Source organism: Rhinolophus hipposideros, assembly GCF_964194185.1.
Source record: "Rhinolophus hipposideros genome assembly, chromosome: 23".
Lineage (NCBI taxonomy): Eukaryota > Metazoa > Chordata > Mammalia > Chiroptera > Rhinolophidae > Rhinolophus > Rhinolophus hipposideros.
Window position 1 is genome coordinate 43,112,609 of NC_138069.1, and position 18,911 is coordinate 43,131,519.

Consider the following 18,911-nt stretch of genomic DNA (forward strand, 5'->3'; position numbering starts at 1 on the left):
GACGGTCACTTGGCTGGTGGGCAGCCAAGTCCCAGGTGGTCTGTGGCATCACGGGCAGAGCAGCTTCCACTGCTGGTCTCTGTCCCCTCACATTTGGAAAGGAGGTGACCATCGCAGCCTCAGGAGGTGCTGTGATGGTGAATCGCGTCAGTCTGTATGAAAGTGCCCGGGACACTGTAAGTGCTCCAGGGGCATCGTGACAACTCCCAGCAGTAATGAGTGCCATCTTGTAAACAGCCCCTGTCTAAGGGGGACACCACTGACCTCAGCGGAAGGCTGCTGAATTGAAGGAGCCATGGGTCAGGTTAAGTACCAAGCACGTGCGTGCATTTTAAGGCCAAGCAGACAGAGGACACTGAACCGTGGCCACAGGAAGAGCTGCGTTGGTCCCTAGGACCGTGAGCACAGCAGATGAGAGGAGGGCTGAGGATGATTCCGTCCGTGTGCCCAGAGGTGACTCGGGCCCAGAGCACGGTCAAGGCTTGACTAATAAGAGGGAGGGAGCGGGACTGCAGCTAATACCCAGCCATCACTCCCAGCCCTCGTCCGCATCCTAATGACACTACCGTGAGAACCAGGATGCAGCCAGTCCTGAAGGAGGGGTCCATGCCGGGGACCAGGGACAAGCTCCCACAGGCAGAACGTGGGCTGGAAACATAGGGCTTATCCTCAGGCGAGAGCATGAGGAGCAGTGCTGCTCTCCGACTTGGCTGTGGTCAGCATGTGTGGCCCAGGCGACACGGCATGCATCCACCGTTCCCACGGTGGCCTGGCTACACTGGACAAGCCTTGACCAGGGAAACACCACGCTCCTCTGGGCTTTCCTGGGTGGCTTGGGTGACTCGCAGCGGGGGAAGACTGTTTCCTCGGGACTTTTCCCTGACCCTTCCTGAAGCCAAGGAAGGTCAAGCCACCTATGAGGGGTAAACTGGGCAGCCCGGAGGGGTTGCATGGAGAAACAGGCCGAAGCTCTCCAATCCAGAGCCCTGAACGACAGTGAGCACACGTGCGTGCTGTGGGCCCACGGGCACAGGGCAGAGATCGCAGGCTCACTTTTCCATCTCAGAGGGCTCCGTGCCTCAGTTTCCCTAGATGTAAGATCAGCTGAAATAAAACAAGTCTCCACATGATTCAGCGTGAAAAACGCACCCAAATCCTTCGGTTTGAGATGCTATGTAATTGTAAGATGTCTTCTTTTAATAAATAAAGTTATAGTTTCATGGAATAGTTCAGGATAATGTATTCTCAGATTCTGTTCTTTGCCTTAATTATGTGTTTCCTGTCACTTTTCATTAAATCAGGAAATTAAAAAAAAAACCATTTCAAGGTAAAAGCACAATCAATTCATGTAAAATCCCCTAATAGCAATTACATGATGTAGCTTTCATAAAGAATAACCACTTCGCACACTGCTATACTCTCAGTGTCAAAATTAAAAGAAAGCAGTAAATTATACGATGGCAACGCAATGTAGAAAGACCTGCTCAAATTATAAGTCCGTACTTAACAAGTGGTTTACCCCATAGAAATTAGGAGCATTCTCCAGTTAAGCAGAGAGCCTGAGATTGTCATTTACTGAAAAATAATTGTTAGTGCACAGGGAACTGGGAGTGTTTCTATTTTGCGGCAATTCCATGTCGTGAAGGAAACCTTATCCCTGCAGTACCGTGGGCTCTAACTGCCGGACAGCTCCGCTTTCAGAGTTGTCAGCCTTAGAAGCTGGTGTTTATACAAGAAAGGGAACAGTGCAGCCACAACAATGAAAATATTTCCATTTAAAATCCACATGACCATTCTCTCACTTTTTCCTCCGCTCTTTAGGCTGACTTGGGAGAGCTGGGACAGAGGGATGGAGACAGAGCAGATTTGTAAACAGTGGCCATGCTAAGCTGACCAGGGCTGCAAAGCAGAGCTGCCCAGGAAACAGACTTGTGGGTGGAGTGGCTGTTGTACAAAGCAGAGTGGACAGAAAGGAGGGGACGTGTGGCTAGACGCTGACCTCCATGGACTGTCAGTACTGCTCACAGTGACACCACCATCCTTTTCAGGAATGAGAAATGACATGCAGGTACTGACAGATATGGGTATCAGTTCTAAGTCGCAGGGCCTCAGCTCTCAGGGAGAGGCCCGGTGTTCTGGCCAAAGCACTTGCTTCGGTAGCTGACGGGTTTGGGTTTGGCTCCTGTCTCCATGGCCACGTGGCCCTCGGTGGTTACCTGCCCAGTAGTGAATGAGCCCCCCCCCCCACGTGCCAGACACTGGAGGAGGTCTTACAAGAAATATCTCACTGCATCTTCCTGGCTGTGTGCCCCAGCACATTATGAACTTTGGTTTTTGTATGTTACAGTAAGATAATATTGCTCTTACGGCGCTGTCTGAAGATTTACAAAATTGTTAGTAATCCTTACCTCCCAGCGCTTAGAAGAAAATACCCACCCTTAAGATGGACAAATATTAACATTAAAAATACGAAGGTCCTTTTCATTTCTTGACAATCTCTAGGGCACTAACATAGCTTTTGTTAATGAAATTGCCTTAAAAAGCCTGTCTCTGTTAGGGGCTTTAGTACAAGTATTTGTGCTGCTGGACATGAAATGGTGGCAGTGGACAGATAGTAACCAAAGCATGCGGACGAGTGGTGGAATTGCCTGAATAACAAAGGTCAAGTCGACCGAAAACGAAAAAGGCTTCCTGTTTAAAGAATTTCCAACGGATCTTTCCTCCTACTGAGCCCCGTGGATGAGAATGAATTTCCTGCCCTGAGTCTTAAGGATCACGGTCTCGAGGAGTCAGAGCATTTGATGGGAGTCAAGAGGACGAGGCTATGCTAAGGCCTCCTTGTTCTTCCCTTGGGTAAATGTCATCCCTGCTTTGCAGGTGAGGAAGCAAATGCTCAGCAAAGTCAAACACCACCTCCAAGGTCACGTGCATAGTGACTGAGTTCGACTCTGCTCCCAAGTCCCTCTCTCTCCACTGCACTCAAAGTGTCCCCCCATGGTGACTACTCTGCCCTGGAAAATGCCACTTGTGTTCCTCTGTCTTGCGGTTGCTTTTCAGCGGCCTCCCGTACTTACCCATGGCTCGACACACGACGTCCACTGTTTCTTCCACTTCCGCTAAAATCCGACTCTCGGGTTCAGCAGTAAAATACGGTGGCTCTTTAAACAAAAAAAACACAAAAGCGCCCCTAAGCAAAGGAGGTTTATTTCAGGAGACACTTATAGCCTCAAAGAGTTTAAAGTCCTTTTGAAAACTAGTTTTGAAAACTTCGTCAGGTCCCATCATACACACAGACTCAGAATTCAGTGGGCAGAGGCCAAGTCATTTATGGTCTCCGGTTTCTGGAAGCAAATGACTACTCGGGCAATGACTACTTCGCAGTTTATGGGCTAGAATCATGGAATATCTTAATTCACATTTAGAAGGACTGTCCCGAGAGGCTCATACCGGTTTATATTTACAGCACAGTATTTTATAGCTAGCCTGCTTCAGTATCTAAACTAAACACCAGCTCAGGAGGCACTCGCCTACCCCAGGGAGCAGGGCAGCCTCTTCACATATTTTCTGAAGTCTTAGCAGTTCTTCTTCTGCAAAATATAGACCTCATACTTCAATGGAACACAAAGTGATAGCTAAGAGAAAAAAGCAAAAGGGCCTCTCATCCATCTTTAGAAGCCAAGGAAACTCTTAACCACTTGCATATCTCTAGATACTCCACTCGCCTATTCAACCAAAAAACATAGTGGTTGTATTAAACAAGGAATTTCCTTGGAGAGCAAATTGCAATATTTTTCTCACTTTATTCAGCAGAAATTCAACAGTGGCATGGCGGAGTTCGTGGGACATTAAGGTGGTAGCAATTTTATTATCATGATAACAAAAAGCTGTTGTAGCCGCTCTCTGCGTGAAAATGAATTTCTGGGCCTGCTGCCAGAGGGGTTTGTGTCCACTGTAACTGCGCTGCGTGTGGACACCACACGTGGGCTGCAGCCTGGCCTGCCTCCTGTGCCCACGGTCTCTTTAAAATGGGGTGGAAGCTAAAAGAGCAACGAAAACTTGGCGTTTCGGTGAAATGATCAAGGAGAAGAGGCTGAAGGTCCATGATGGGAAGCAAACTGAGGCATCAATTCCGTATGACGTGGGTCATTCGAGCAAAGACAACCCGCCTGAACGACCACGCAGGCTGACACGGCTGCAAACTCACCAGACAGAGGCACACCTCCACTCATTCAGTGTGTACAGACCAGGCCTAGAGAAATACTGCAGAGACTGGGTGTCCTTCTCAAGCCAGTCTCCACGGCACGTTCACGTATGCTCACTCAGCCAGTCTCCTTCGTCCCTCACGATGCGAGTAGCATTATTCCTGTTCTAAGTCCAGCGAGAGCAGCATTAGTTTATTCTAAGTCCACAGCAGCTGTTTCCTGCCACGGCCCTGTATGCAGGGCACGCCCCACAGGCAGCAGTGGAAGTTACAGTCCGTACCCACAGCCATGATGTCATTAAGGGATGTGAGAAGAAAAGGAAGAAACCACGGTAAAACATTAACATTTGCCTACAACTAATTGGTTTTCCTTTTTCAAATGAAACATTTTGGATCAATCGTACAGCCCCATGCCACTACAGGGAATGAGAGAGGAAGCCCCCACATATCCTTTACTTAGTTTCTCTCAGTGGTAATATCTTGTGAAACTATCGTATAAAATCACAACCGAGGTGACATGGAAACAGGCAATGTACTGTTCCCATCTCCGCAGTGTGCTTGCACGCGTGTGCACATGTACGAGCGTGTGCATGGTTAGTGCTGTGCGGTGTTCTCACCCGTGTGGGTGCCCATGGCGGCCCTTCTGTAGCCACGCCCACCCCTGCTCCCTCCCAAGCTCTCCGGCCACCGTGAACCTGCTGTCCATTTCCATCATTCTGTTCTTTCCGGAACGTTATGGAGGTGGAATCGTACGGCACGTGACCTGTAGAGTTGGCTTTCCTCACTCAGCATAATGCCCTTGAGATTCATTCAAGATAAGTCACACTTTGATGATGAAAACACAAACATGTGAATGGTCAGCATGTACAGGCCCAGACCAAACCCGATGCACTGTTACGGCCGGTCTGGCACAGTGACCAATGCCCCTGGGCAATGCCCATGGCTTCCGTCACGGGGAGGGACCTAGTCTGAGGTCAGAGACGCAGGGCAGTCTTCACACAGTGACCCGAAGCCGGCTCATGCTGAACTAGTATGTGGCTCTGGGGCTGAGGCGCACGAGGGACCTCCAGGCCTGGCACGGCCACTCCTCTCTGAGCACGCCAGCCCCCTCTGCAGCCGGTGGCGGGGGCCTGGCACGAGATTGCTGCCTTGTGCACTCTGTGCCAAGCTCCTCGGGCTCTGTCTGGAAAGGCAGCCTCTCGTCTGCGGGGCCAGCACCCAGGGCCGTGTTAGCAGGTGATTGAGGAAGGCTGGGCACGGCACAGGCACAACCAGTTGTTGACAATTCCTGCCTTGTTCCAGAGTTTTCCAGGTCGCTGAGCAAGCAGAGTGGGGGTGACTGCCACAGGCCCCGAAAGGCCCACCCAGCTCTGGTCGTGACTTCATTATGTCCCTACCTCATGGAAGTTAGTGCCTCTCACGTTCACCCTTCTCATTCACATTAACCTAAGTCAACGGTGCTTGAAGATTTTTCTCTCCCCCCCGCCATGCCCTGCTCCTTTTGCTCAGTCAGCTAAGGAAAAAGTGGGGGGTACCAGGTACATCAACCATGGAAAGACTGGGAGGTGCGCCGTGGGGAGAAGTGGCTGGGACCTAGTCATTCTGTACATAGGCTTTTCCGATCACTTCGTCTTCAAAGGGCCAGGGCCTTTCTCAGCTACTCGGCACAGCTCTTTCCAGGAAGGGTGCACTGCCAACATGGGTGCACGCTGGACGTAAAGATTTATCACAGCTGCAGCTGATAACACTGCAGACTGAAACTCCCAGTTCATCTCTTTTGAAATGCGATGACGATACCAGGAAAACGTCCTTGGGCTGTGTGCAGCTGCGGTGCCATGAGAAGACCGACCATGCTGATCGTCCTGGCCCCGGGGCTGCGGACAGCACAAGTGAGCCTCCAGTCCAGTCTCAGAGCTGGAGGTGGGCTACCTTCCGGGCAGCCCCCTCATTAGGGGTCTCTATCAAATCCCCACTCTCCAAAATGCCAGGGTGACAAGGCCCTGGTTCTGGCCCCAGGAAGGCCCCCACAGCAGATGACCCACGTATAACAAGCATTCTCCATGCTGTCCTGCCAGATGCTGGGCCTAGATTCTGCCAACACTCCGGAGTCTGAGTCCCAGGGCCTGTCCTGAGCAGGGCTCACCACAAATCCACAGACGCTCCCTTGTCCAGTCTTCCCTTCGCCCCAGAATGACGTCTCAGGGAGCAGTAAACCTACAGTGTGCCATTGTTTGCCATCGTCCACACTCAGGGCCTTGGCCCACTGTGGTGGCAGACTGGCTCTAGAGGCGTCCACCCCCTCGTCCCTGGACTGTGAATATGCTACAAGGTAAGAGGGACTTTAGAGACGTGATTAGGACCACGGACCTTAAAATGGGACGACTATCTTGGATTAGCTGGCTGGGTCCAATCTCATCCCAGGAGCCCCAAAGCAGCAAACCTTCTCCAGATAGAGGCGGCAGAAACGAGGCAGGCGGACAGCAGACATGTTCGCAGTGTGAGCAGGACGTGGCCTGCTGCTGGCTCTGCAGATGAAGGTGGTCATAAGCCAGGGGTGCTGTGACCTCTAGAACCTGAGAATGACCCTGGCCAACGGCCAGGAAGCACGTGGGACCTCAGTCCCCCAACCACACGGACTGGTTCCTGCAACGCCCTGAATGAGCCGGGAAGGAGATTCTCCCCAGAGCCTCCAGGTAAGAACCCAGCCCAGTCCCAACCTTGACTTTGGCCTTGGGAGGCCTGGACAGAGACAGCAGACCTGTGAGGCGGCGCAGCTGCATGAGTGTTAGGTCGGTGGTGCTTTCGCACCAACCGCAGCAGAACGCAAGCAGGACACTCGTCCCAGGTCCTACATGGGGAACGTCTTTCTCGACTTGTCTTCTGGGTAAGTTCAGACTCAGTCTTCAGGACCAGTCCTGCTGTCCCTTCTGCACAGGCTCGCTGACCGCCACAGGTGGGTCTGCCCACCACATACTCCTTTGGTACCGATGATCCATATTTGTGTGATGGGCCCGCATGTTGGTACTCCCACCACACTGGAGGTTTCATCACAGAAAAATGCCGTCTTAATCACCCTATATTTTTAGCACCCAGCACAATTTCAGAGATGACACTTAAAAACTACTAGAAGAGATGAGGAGATTCCCAAAGACTGAAATCTTTAAACTCCTTTAGGGGAGGAAATATGTGCTATTCATCTTTGCAAATCCTCCATCTTTACTCTCCACCCGTGGCGGCACACACCATGCACTCAGTAAATGATGGGTGGATGGATGGGCAGAGGAGACACAAGACGGAGGGAAGGGAGCAGGAAGGACAGATGGCGTAAGGGAGAGCAGAGCACACTTCCTGCTCCCTCTCGGGACACTGAGCGCTGGCCTGCCAGTCCTGCATTCAGAAGCCAGTCACCCAAACATCATTTGGTGTTTGCCCCACAGAAATTTACCTTTGATTTTAGAAACTGCTCTGTGCTAGGTCTATTTTCTGAGCTTCAGCCAGTAATAAACTTTCATACAGACAAGTTCTACAATTGTGATAGGACACCAGTGATTAACTACGGTGCTTCGAATGGAAGTCATACGTGAAAACTATAAAAAGAGACAACTTCTGCTTTTCTAAAACAAGTGTGATGAGTTGGAAGGCAGGTATTCTCTGCCCGTCTCCACGAGTAGAGGCTTCTGCTGGCGGGATTCTGTTTGGCCTTCCCCTGCTGTGTGCCAAGAGAGCCTCAGGCCCGCATCTGCCAGGTGGGCGGTGGGCGCCCCATGGCCCCTCTGCTGGGCTGTGACTGCTGTAAGCAGCACTGTCTCCCACACGAGAAGCTTTGATGCCCGGGGCCTTGGCGCTTCTCCACTCCACTGTCCCTAAAACCTAGCACAGGGTCTAAGATGTAGGCTCAGATGTTTCTGTAATAAGTGGAGGAGAGAAAGGACAAGGACAAGGAAGGAAGAACAGAAAGGAGGGAGCGTTTTCCGTGGGATACAATCACCAGCAGGTACTCAGCCTCGGCTGCAGCAGACCTGAGTGTGGTATCAGAACGACCTCAGCCGTGCTACTGGCATTAGCCCCGAGGTGCTACAAGGAAAGTGTTACTTGAAAAATAGTTAATTCACTGGGGTTTCTGAATGGTTTGTGAGTAAGAAACCAGAGTAGATCTGAGACGCCCAGAGACAGCTGTCTGCAGCAGTTACTGTCACTGACGTGTTTCTGAGTGGGTGTGAAAGAGCCAGCGTGCCGGGACGTGCATGCTTGTGGGAGTAGACAAGGGTGCAAACACCACGGCTTGATGTGTGAAGAGGACAAGAGGCTGCTGTCAGTCTGGACAGATGTCTGCAAGCTGTGCCTGCGGCAGCTCACTGAACGCACGCCGCCACCATCGCTGGCAAGAGGCACCATGGTTCCAGCTGTCTCCAAGACAGAAAAGGTGCTTCTGTGGGTTGTGCCACACGTCCGATTTCAGAGACGGTGAATGTGCAAAATGTGCTTCATGTAACTGATGGATGGTAAATGACTAACGTGACGGGTAGAGTTCTACCAACAGATAGTGAAGCTGCCACTTCAGTGCCTCTGTGACTGACATTACTTCCATCCTAACAACACGAATACCTGCACTTTGAGGCGTGGAAACTGAGGCCAGCAGAGGCAGAGGCCCTTGTTCCAGCCAGTGAGCTGGTGCAGTGAGACTCGGAGCCCAGTCCTGTCTCCAGATCCTCTCATACACCGTGCATCTCTGACCCACCGTGTGCCATGGGCTGCAGGGTGCAGCTGAGAGATTCATTCCTGTCGGGTGAAGACTCCGAGAGATTCCTAGAAGCAAGCGGCATCTGGGAGGCGTCTTGAGGGATGTGACTCACTAACCAGGTGAGGTGGTGTCCAGGGCGGAAGGCCAATCACCCCATCACAGGCTTGTGCACGTGCTCAGTCTGCAAGACGATGGCCAGTCGTGGGTGGGCGTACCCCCAAAGCAGGCGCTGAGCCCAGGTTCGCTGCTAGGAGCCCACCTGGGAGGTGATGGGAACGCTGCTGGGAGGGCCAGAGGCCAGCTGAAAAAGCACCTTATCAAGGCAGCTCCCACTGTGGGGGGGCTGGGCTCACCCCCACTGGGAAAACTCTGGAAGCTAGTGTAGAAGCAATCTCTGAGAGAGACGTCCCCGCCAGAAGGGGTGAGGGAGCTCGGCTGCTTATCCACCGTCCATGCTATGCTGGTCGAGGGCTGTTCCCGGGAGGGCTAATTGCCACTTCCAACCTGCCACACGGGGGGCCCGATGGTGCCACACAAGGTTCCACTGTAGCTCCAGGGGCCAGAGAACGTGGCTGAGGCGTCTGGCTCAGTCGTGCAGTGTGTGGCGGGGAAGCTGGGAGGTTGCCGTGAAGGGCAGGTCAGGGGAGGAGAAACTGTAGCAGCGGAGGACAGGTGGAGGAGAACATGGCGGGCCCAGCCCAGGAGGCTGGCTTTACCTGTGCAGTGGGGGCCCACAGGTGTGTCAGCAGGTGTGACGATGCCTGCAGTCAGACCCCTATGCTGTTTCAACCTCAGAAATGAAGCAACACAGCAGGGACGTTGAAGGGGAGGAAACCGTGCGCTGGTCTGTCTTCTCTCATCAGTGAGAAAGGAAAGTGATTGGAAGCCGATTTGTCGCTGCTTTCTTTCCTCTGCGCATTCTTACGACAGCTCCTTGCACAGATCCACCAGTGACAGCCCTGTGACACCAGTTACATTTCCTGAGGAACCCCACTCCATGATCGGCGGGCTTGGGGTTACAATCTCCCAAACCTCTCTGAGTTGACAGAGGCTCTTCAGCGCTGTTCCAGGATGACTCCATCACCGAGTCCACCTGTCACAGCAAATTCTGATGAATGAAAGGGATCTAAATCGACAGGATACAGCAGCAAAGTGTGTTCTCATCCCTTTAGAAGCCAGAACTCAGAGAGATGGTAACTCTTGAGAAGACAGAAGCAGTCTGCTTTGGAATTCAGATGTAAATGCAAAAGTGAAGTTCATATGATAGATTTAAATATTCTGAAAGGGAATTATGATGGAAACAAACATTCTAGATTACAAGGAAATGACTTTCTCCTCCTGCTAAATTACCTTAAAATGTTTTCATGTGATACAGTCCTGTCTATTGGAGATTTACATATCACAATTTTAAATTTTGGCTCAATCCATGATGTGTTGGGCTTATATAACTCTAGGTAAAGCTGATGAAAAAATCTTCCAGGGAGGGCAGATGGTATTTATGTCTACAGCTATGGTGAGGATGAGAAAGGTGGCGGAGAACCGGCTCCCACCCTTGGTGTAGAATCAACAACAATTTGCGACTCTTAGCCTGCTTTCTAGGACACTTCCATAATTCTTACACTTCTTTCAGGGGGGACGATGGGTGTGCAGTACATGTCTGGCAGTTGTTTCCAAGTTACAAAGCCACTTCCTAATGATTTAAAGGAATGTGACATACCCAAGGCAAGCGGCCTTTTATGCGGTACTTCTTGCTACTCTTGCTCATTTTGTATGAAAATATAAACTTTAGTTTTTTTCTTAGTCTGCAAAGTGGAAACTGCACAACACATTATGTGAGGGGCTACTATGTATTTGATCTTTCCTGGTCTCAGTTCCCCTTCCTGAAGAGAAGAAACAGGGATTGTCCTTCCTGGAGTTGACCTTCAAGGTACCTCTTATCTGCAGTGGCCACCACTCTGCTCAACAGGGTTCCTGCGACCCTGATCACAGCCACTTAGGAATAAAAGTATGACAGGAGCTGAACAAATGAGAGAAATAAAAGTACTCGCCTCACAATTTAATGTAATCGTATAATCTGACAATAAAGCGAGGCTTCCCTCAGCCATGTACGATACACACTTCCTAAACCCTTAGAGTTCTCAGCGCTTAAAGTGACTCAACTTTATCTTTGTGTTCTCCTTGGTTCAGGAATGACACTTGGCTCGTTCTAGGAATCACCTCTGTTCTCATTTTCTAATTTACCAAAAGATAAAATCCAACACTTTCTAACCTTCTTCTGGGTCAAACAAAATGACAGTAACAGAATAATCCCTGAACACTGACCAAAATAGCCAAGTTAGAGTTACAGAAGAGCCTAGTGGCATAAAGGAAGGTGACACACATGATGAGGGCGATACCACATTATTTCCCAAGCCTGATCACTGGAGGTGTCCAAAGTCATTTCCTGGAAGTCCTTAGAACATCAACTGCTTGGATGCAGTGGGTGTATATTATTGAAAAAGGAAGACAAGATACATTTGGAAGATAAACTCAACGCCACCTCCATTTGCTGAGTTAAAAATGAAGGTGGTGAAACACCGCTGTTGCTACCTTGTTTCTAGGGAGGAGCCCGTGGGCTCTCCCGACCTGAGGGTGGTGGCACCACCGTGCACCAGGTTGAGCGTTACCTATGATAGAAAGAAAGCCTTTTGCTCGGGCTGGCTCGAAAGTGCTCCTTCTCAGCGTCGCCTCACACACGTACGCCCCACTGTCCGCGGACGTCGGGCTGCTGATGGTAAGGTGTCTCCCAAAGCTGTGGAGCCCACTGGTGAGTCTCACCCCATTTCTCTTCCAGGTCACACTCAGCTCTTCGACAGGCCTGTGAGAATGAAGGGCATTAGTGACAATAACTGTGACTCACGGACAAGGCAGAAACAATCTCAGGCGTTCAGCACAAGACACAGCTATTTCTACCAGGAACTGTGGTGGGTTGAACAGTGGACATTTGAAAATCAGTCCAGATGTAAGTCTGTTCCCTTATGGCACACACTGACCAGACATTCTGCTCAGGGACTCTTGAGCGAGGGTGGCTAATTATGGCAGCAATGGCCCGTAGTGCTAATGACTCCATTTGCTCAGGGAGAGGACGTATAAAAGAAATACTACTGGGGGCACGGCTGCATGGGAGTGTGATCACGGGAACTCGGTTCTGGAGCGACCACTCAGCGGGCTGCGGACACTGAGGAGTGGACAGGGGGGAATGGACTCTTCCCGTGAACCTTAGTGCCTCTCTCCTCCTCAGCCCCCACCCCCTCAATGACCCGAAGCTAAACTGAAAAGCACTGTTTTCCAACCTAAATATCCCACGTGACATGGATAACACAAATGTTGCGATGGAAGGCTGGGGGAGCCAGTTGCCTAGCTTCCCTCCAGGTTGTGCTCACAGCCCAGCTGCACTAACGACGCCAGCACCGGGAGAGCACCAACCAGAAGCCATGGCAGTCATCGTGGATTAGTGTCCCCGCGTGGGGGACTAGCCGCATACCTGGCATTGGCTATGCATTCCAGGGTGACCTCACTGGACCCAGCCACCACACTTCTGTTGCCGGGGGGAATCACAATGATGGGAGCCACGGTTTCGGGTGTGCCATCGTCTCCTGTGGCAGACAAAGCACAAGTCCATGGGACTCTCCTAAGTATGGAAAGTGTGGGCATTGGAAATGTGACAAAGGACAGATCTTGTCAAGCCAGGCTGATAGGACACCTCCGGGTCTCACAACCTTGCCCCAATCCACCCCCTAGGAAGAGCCCTCGGTCCCTGGCCTTTCTCAGAGCTCAGAGCCTGGGGTGGAACCCACAGCTTGTAGCCTGAGCCAATGGTGTGACGACGGGGGCTGGGCCTTCCGCGGACGCTCTGGCTTCCTACTGCTGCACCTTCTCCCAAATGCTTGCTGACCTTATTCTTTTTTAATCGATTAAATTATTGAGTTACCTAGTCTACACATTCTTTAAAATCCATTGAATTCCACAAATATATCCCAGATCAGTCCCTCCACTAGGCACGCGTGCGCAAGCAAGCAGCAGACTTTCTTATTTAGCCCAAATGCAAACACTCTCATTTACCAACGCGTCAGCTCCGTTAGGGCACTTCTAAGCCCTCCTTTTCTGAAAAGTAAATATCCTGAATCATCTCTGTTTGGTGAGTATAAAATGATAAATAATTTAGCTCATACTTCTGGTGACAAGGGAGAAAAAAATAGGACACATTGTTGCCACTTCTCTCTAAAATGCATGTAATATCAAAATTAAACTACCCACAGTACACTCTAATACTGTTTATTTAGGGAAAATGAAGACTGATCAAACATTTCTAGAACAGGAATTTCAATAAAGGGTGGAGGTGGACGAGACTGGAAGTGAAAATAAATGTAAAGTACTGTAAATACAAAGTGTTTCACTGAGTCCTTCGTGCTGAGGAGATCATCCCCATTCTGAGCAGCTGAAGAGAACTCGGGCGGGCGGATGAAGGGAGCTAGCCCTCTGGGCTGGCAGTAGGTCAGGGCCACGGAGAGAGCGCAGGAGGGAAAGGAGGGCTGGCCTGACACCGACACTGAAGCCGCACAGCTCTATGGCCTGGCTCGCTGAAACAGTATGCCATTGCTCAATTAGAAGTTCGTGGGAATTAACAGAGATCTTGACACAAGCAGAGCCTACAGGTTAGGTTTTCCCAAACTGACACACCAAGGACGGTGGACGTGGGGCCAGCTCACGTATCCTCGGGCCTCCTGGGAAGAAGGCCTCCTGCCTTCTTCGCCAGACCCTGCAGGCTGCTCCGGACACTGGTTCTAACACAGTAGGGATTGCTGGGCCGGTGATCAGATCACCGAGGCCAGAGCACAGACATTCACGACGGGACAAAGACGAAAGCTGGATGCCAGTCACATTAACAACCTGCCTGTCACCTGTGAAAGTCGTTGATGAGGAGAAATGACCTGAGAAGCTAATATTTGCCAATAGTTATGTGAAGTGGAGGAGAGCAGCAGGGAATGCTAAAAGGTCACTGAGCGAGGTACTCATATGGCATTAATCACTGCTCAGCCACGGCGGCAGCAGAGGGAACCCGCGCTCAGCACTTGTCACTGCCTGGGGAGGGGGACAGTCCCCCAGCCAGGCAGCCTCGACTGCATGCTGACCCCGAGGAACCACGGCTGAGTTTGCAGCCCTTCAGGGACGCGTGGGACAAAGGCTGCACGAGCCAGTCCATCGTGGATTTCAGCCACACCGATGGAAAGATGACGTCCTGACTGTGGCTCACACTGGACAGTGACTTTCTCTCTGTCACACTTTCAGCACACACAAATACACAATTTCAATGTCCCCTCACCCTACGGGGTCGACAGGACAAATCGAGTGACCAGCTCGATTCGTGGCTGGTGAAACTCTGTCTGTTCTCAGACCCGGGCCTTCTGACCTGTCTCCTGTGTTCTTTCTAGAGATGCATGAACTACACGTGACGTTTGTTAGGGAAGTAGGTGCAAGACGCAGATGAAAATGTCACAGTTCCTACAAAGGGTATTTGTAGTGCACACACCAGGTAGCCGGGAAGGTGACCGTGGCTAACGGAAACTACCACGGCAAGATGGAAGCAAGGTCTGATTGCGAAGCCTGTGCGTTTCCTATGTAAACGACTGTAGCCACATTTGAGTCCAATTTCACAAGGGCCCAGAACCCCGATCTCCTGATAGCAAGGACAGTGCTCATTACAGCACACAATGCTGGTTCACTTCTTTTAACTAAAAAATTGTTTTTAAATTCAGTCAAATTCGTATGTGCACATGGATTAAAAGAACAGTATAGACAAGCTTAAAATGAAACGCACCCCCTTCCCCCCCGCCATGCGAACGTTTGGCTTGTCAATAGGCAACTTCACTTCAATCAGGGGGGAACTCCCCATTATTCTGAAGGGCAGGAAGCCGCGGTGCCAGACACACGTTATTAACAACCCCCCCAACCAGCCCCCGTTTTTAGCTCTGTGTCATCGCTGGCTCCTCTGTGACCAAGTCCGCTCTCGGTGACCCTAAGCCAAGACCTTCTCCCCGCGGTCATTAGTCCTGTACCCGAGAGCCACTTTATCTCTGCTTTGCTGATGGCTCGTCTCTCCTTCCTTTGTGGACCTAAGGCTCGTCTTTCTTTACTGCTGTTTTAGTGAGAGGAGATAACGATGTGTGTTTTTAACCGGCCATGCTGACTTTTCCACCACATTTCCCCCCACATTCCAATTTTAGAAGAAAGATGCATGGAAGAGTAAGGCGTCCTTAAAAGAATAAAACCACCTCTTTATTTCTGCTGTTCCCATAGTATCTAGAACAAAATGAGCACTCAACAAGTACTCAACGATTGGTTAATTTTTCATACATATTCTGTAATAATGAATGACCCACCACTACCTGCTTCGGGAATACGACCCTCTGTTTCAACGTTCTGTATTAAAAACATTTTAAAATGCCATACACCAATGAAGAATTATTTCCAAGAAGAATGAAAACAAAATGGGAAGAGGGAACTGTATTTACACAGCACTACACATTACAAACGTCACCGCATTTAATCCAACAACAAGCTGATAAGATAGCTATTATCCCTGTTATAGATGAGAAAATTGAGGCCCTAAGTCACATGACTTCAAACAGTGGAGAAAGGGTTTAAATAAAGGCATGTCTGCACCCGAAGTTCATCTTTCTTTTACATACACTCTTTTCTCCTAATAAAAACTTTGCTTGTGCTCAGCTAAACCAAAAATTAAATTAACTAGAACACTCCTTCCCCCAAGCATTTCCTTAATTGAGATGTTACTGTAGTTTTTTCAACTGCACATTTCCCAGGCTGGTTTTAGGTGGCTGGAGGTGAAGATGTGGAATCAGACAAGGATTTCTGCAGAGGTCAGCCACAAACAGGCACTAGGCAGCTTCAGAGGCAGAAAGGCAAGTGCTTTTGAGAGGCCTCTTTGCAGCTGTAAAAATAAAGAATCCTAGCAGAGGGATATGGACCCCAATCCTAGTCAATTTCCTCTACATGAACTGCTTCACCACTAAAGAGGCTGAGCAGGGAGAAGTTGTTCAGGTTGCATTTAATTAAAAAGTACATTTTAAGAATATCAAACCTCTCAAATAGAAAAAACAAAGGTTCAAAGTTCACATGAACTACTAAGCTGTGGAATTCCTGCAGGTGGAGGAGGGTAATTGTAGCCAGGCCCAGTGCAGTAGGCGGGAGAGCAGCATAACGATGAACGGTGTTTGGAACACAGGAGTGGGAGGAGGTGGCACCCCGAGAATGAGGGGTGTGAGGAAGGAACAGTAGCCTCACGGGGATCGGGGCACAGAGGGTTCCAGGTGGAGGAAAGGGTTGGTGTGTTGTAGGGGCCACGTGGAGGCGGTGAGGCTAACACAGAGAGGGCAAGGGGACAAGTGGGGGACGAGGTGGCGGCAGGCTCAGCTTGGCTCTGGCCTCACAGGCCACGGGTTCTAACTGCAAATGGGACGTCACTGGAAGGACTGGGGCAGAGGACTGATGTGATGTGACCTTGTTTTAATAGTCGGATTCTGGCGATGGACGGGGGGGTTAAGGTAAAGGAAGACACGGAGATTAACCAGTGCACTGCAAGAGCCGTGCAAGTTACAACCCTGTTTGGACTGCGTGGTGGAGGGGGGCACGAGATTTAGGATGGTTTTCAAGGACACTGCCACACAATTTAGTGATGGACTCGATATGGAGATGGCTGCAGCACTGGAGCTGGAACAGGGACACCGCCTCTCCTGACAGGGAAGGACCAGGGCGGGTAAGCCAGTTCAGGAACGTGGTTTTGGACGTGTTAAATGGGGTGCCTACGAATCTCAACGCTCCTTGGTGACCCCTGGCTAGTCTTCCGTGCTTGGCCTTTCGCCTGTCTGCTCCCAAATTTCATGCACCTGTCCTGTCCACACCACCGCCTCTTAAGAGCTGGCCATTCCTCAAAAAACTGTACGTTAACAATAGAACTGCCACATGATGCAGCAATTCCACTTCTGGGTATACACCCAAAGGAAACGGGTATGACTGCAGAGATATCTGCACCCCAGGTTCGGTGCAGCGTTGTTTACAACAGATAAGACACGCAAAGAACCTGAGTGACAAATGGATAGAGAAGATATGGTACATATACACAGTGAAATATTACCCACAAAAAAGAAAGAAATCCTGCCATTTGCACCAATGAGGATGAACCTTTAGGGCATTATGTTAAGTGAAATACGTCAGACAGAGAGAGACAAATACTGGATTAGCTCACTCATTTGTAGAATCTAACAAAGTGGAACCCATAGAAACCGAGAACGGATTGGCGGTTGCCAGGGGTGGGGGTGTGGGTGGGGAAATGGGTGAAGGTGGTCACAAGGCACAGACTTCCAGCTCTGAGATAAATAAGACCTGGGGTTGTAATGTTAAAATAAAATGTCTCTAGGCATCAGCAAACGTCCACTGTGTAGCAAAATCACCCCAGGTTGAGAACTTCTGGTTCAAGGTCATACTCCTCGTCAGTAACCACGGACAGGGATCAAAACCAAGTCTCTCTCTTCACAGTTAAAAAAGAAAAAAGAGCTGCTCACGCCTATGGAGTGATGACTAGATAGTATCTCCTAGGCTGGGGTCTCAGTTTCTGTCCTGAATAGTCTGGAGAGGGCTGTCCTGGGCTCCATGCATGGCAGCCCTTGGGCAAGTGCAGATGGCCTGGCCCTCTCACGCATGCCGCCTGGGGCACACCATGTCCCCATGGGCCCTGTGCCCCGGCACGCACACCAATGCCAGCCATTCAGCATTCAGTCCGTGTGCCCTCCCCGGGCCCTCTCCAGAGCGAGCTGCGTACTTACCCCGGGGGGAGTCGGGGCTGTTCCCGAAGCCTGAAGTCAGGTTGCTTGTCTTGGCTGTGGACACCCTCCAGCACGCAGCTCATCTCATGCCAGCCCACCCTCACTCTTGTTCCCAGAGCTGCTCGTCTTCCCGAGTTCCTGTCATTTCCTTGAATTGCTCTGTGAGGAGACAGCCCCCTTCTGAGAACAAGCATGGCTGACCCTGAGGAAACACCTCTTGTTCACCAGCAGCCCTCTCTTCTCGAGCTGCTCTAACCTGGACACTGTGACACGGTGACATGGGGTGGCAGCCAGGCCACCGGAAGCACATTCAATCAGGCACCCCCTTGCTCCAGCCCCCACCCCAATCCTTGGACCTTTCCATTCCCAGCTTCGCCCCGGCCCTCCCGTTATGCAGATGAGGTTCCCACGTGCCCGACAACTGGAAGGTGTCGTTGTGAAGAGAACAGAGGGTGGAATCCAATGGCTGGAAGTACCTGCTCCTAATTATCAGGGAGCAAGTTGCTTAGCCTCTGTGACCCTTGCTTTCATCATTTGTAACATGATATTCATTTCATGAAGCCATTCAAAACAAGAGCACACATTCTATACTTTCATTTCTAACGCATGCACGTGGCCACATCCCACGTGAGACAGTGCCTGGCACTGAAGTGCTGCACCAACTCCTGGTCATTAATGTCACTGTGGTGACGTTGGAAAAAAGCCCTCGCTCCCTGCTGTCCCAGGGGTTCATCTATCTCTTCTGCTGGGTGTCCGCACAGACGCCCTGAAGGGGCTCAGGGACAGTGTGACTTGCTCTTCTCACTCAGTATGTGAAGACGGAGAATGTTGAGGGGACTCCATTCACAGCTCAGGGGTGAGGGGTGGGGTTGGGGGGAGAGACAGACAGACAGACCGACACACACTATACCTGGGGCTCTGAGCACATACGCATTCCCATACTCTCTTGTTACAAAGACCACAACATCTCACCAAAAACACATAGCCTTCTTTCTTGCCTTAAAGAAGTGGCATTTTTCAGAAGCTCTGAGAAAGCAAAGCCCATGTTTTGGTTTTCTCCCCGAGAACCACCAGCTTGAGTGTCCTGAGT

At 50.6% G+C, this 18,911-nt stretch overlaps 1 protein-coding gene across 1 annotated transcript in view; it reads right to left on the reverse strand.

Moving 5' to 3' along the window:
- SDK1 (sidekick cell adhesion molecule 1) overlaps nucleotides 1-18,911 on the reverse strand; it is a gene marked incomplete at its 5' end in the record, with an annotated part of 671,475 nt that overhangs the window by 189,353 nt on the left and 463,211 nt on the right. The window contains 3 exons of the mRNA XM_081035288.1: nucleotides 3,075-3,158; nucleotides 11,609-11,799; nucleotides 12,466-12,577. Coding sequence (XP_080891414.1) covers nucleotides 3,075-3,158; nucleotides 11,609-11,799; nucleotides 12,466-12,577 — 387 coding nt within the window. The remainder of the gene's footprint in view (nucleotides 1-3,074; nucleotides 3,159-11,608; nucleotides 11,800-12,465; nucleotides 12,578-18,911) is intronic.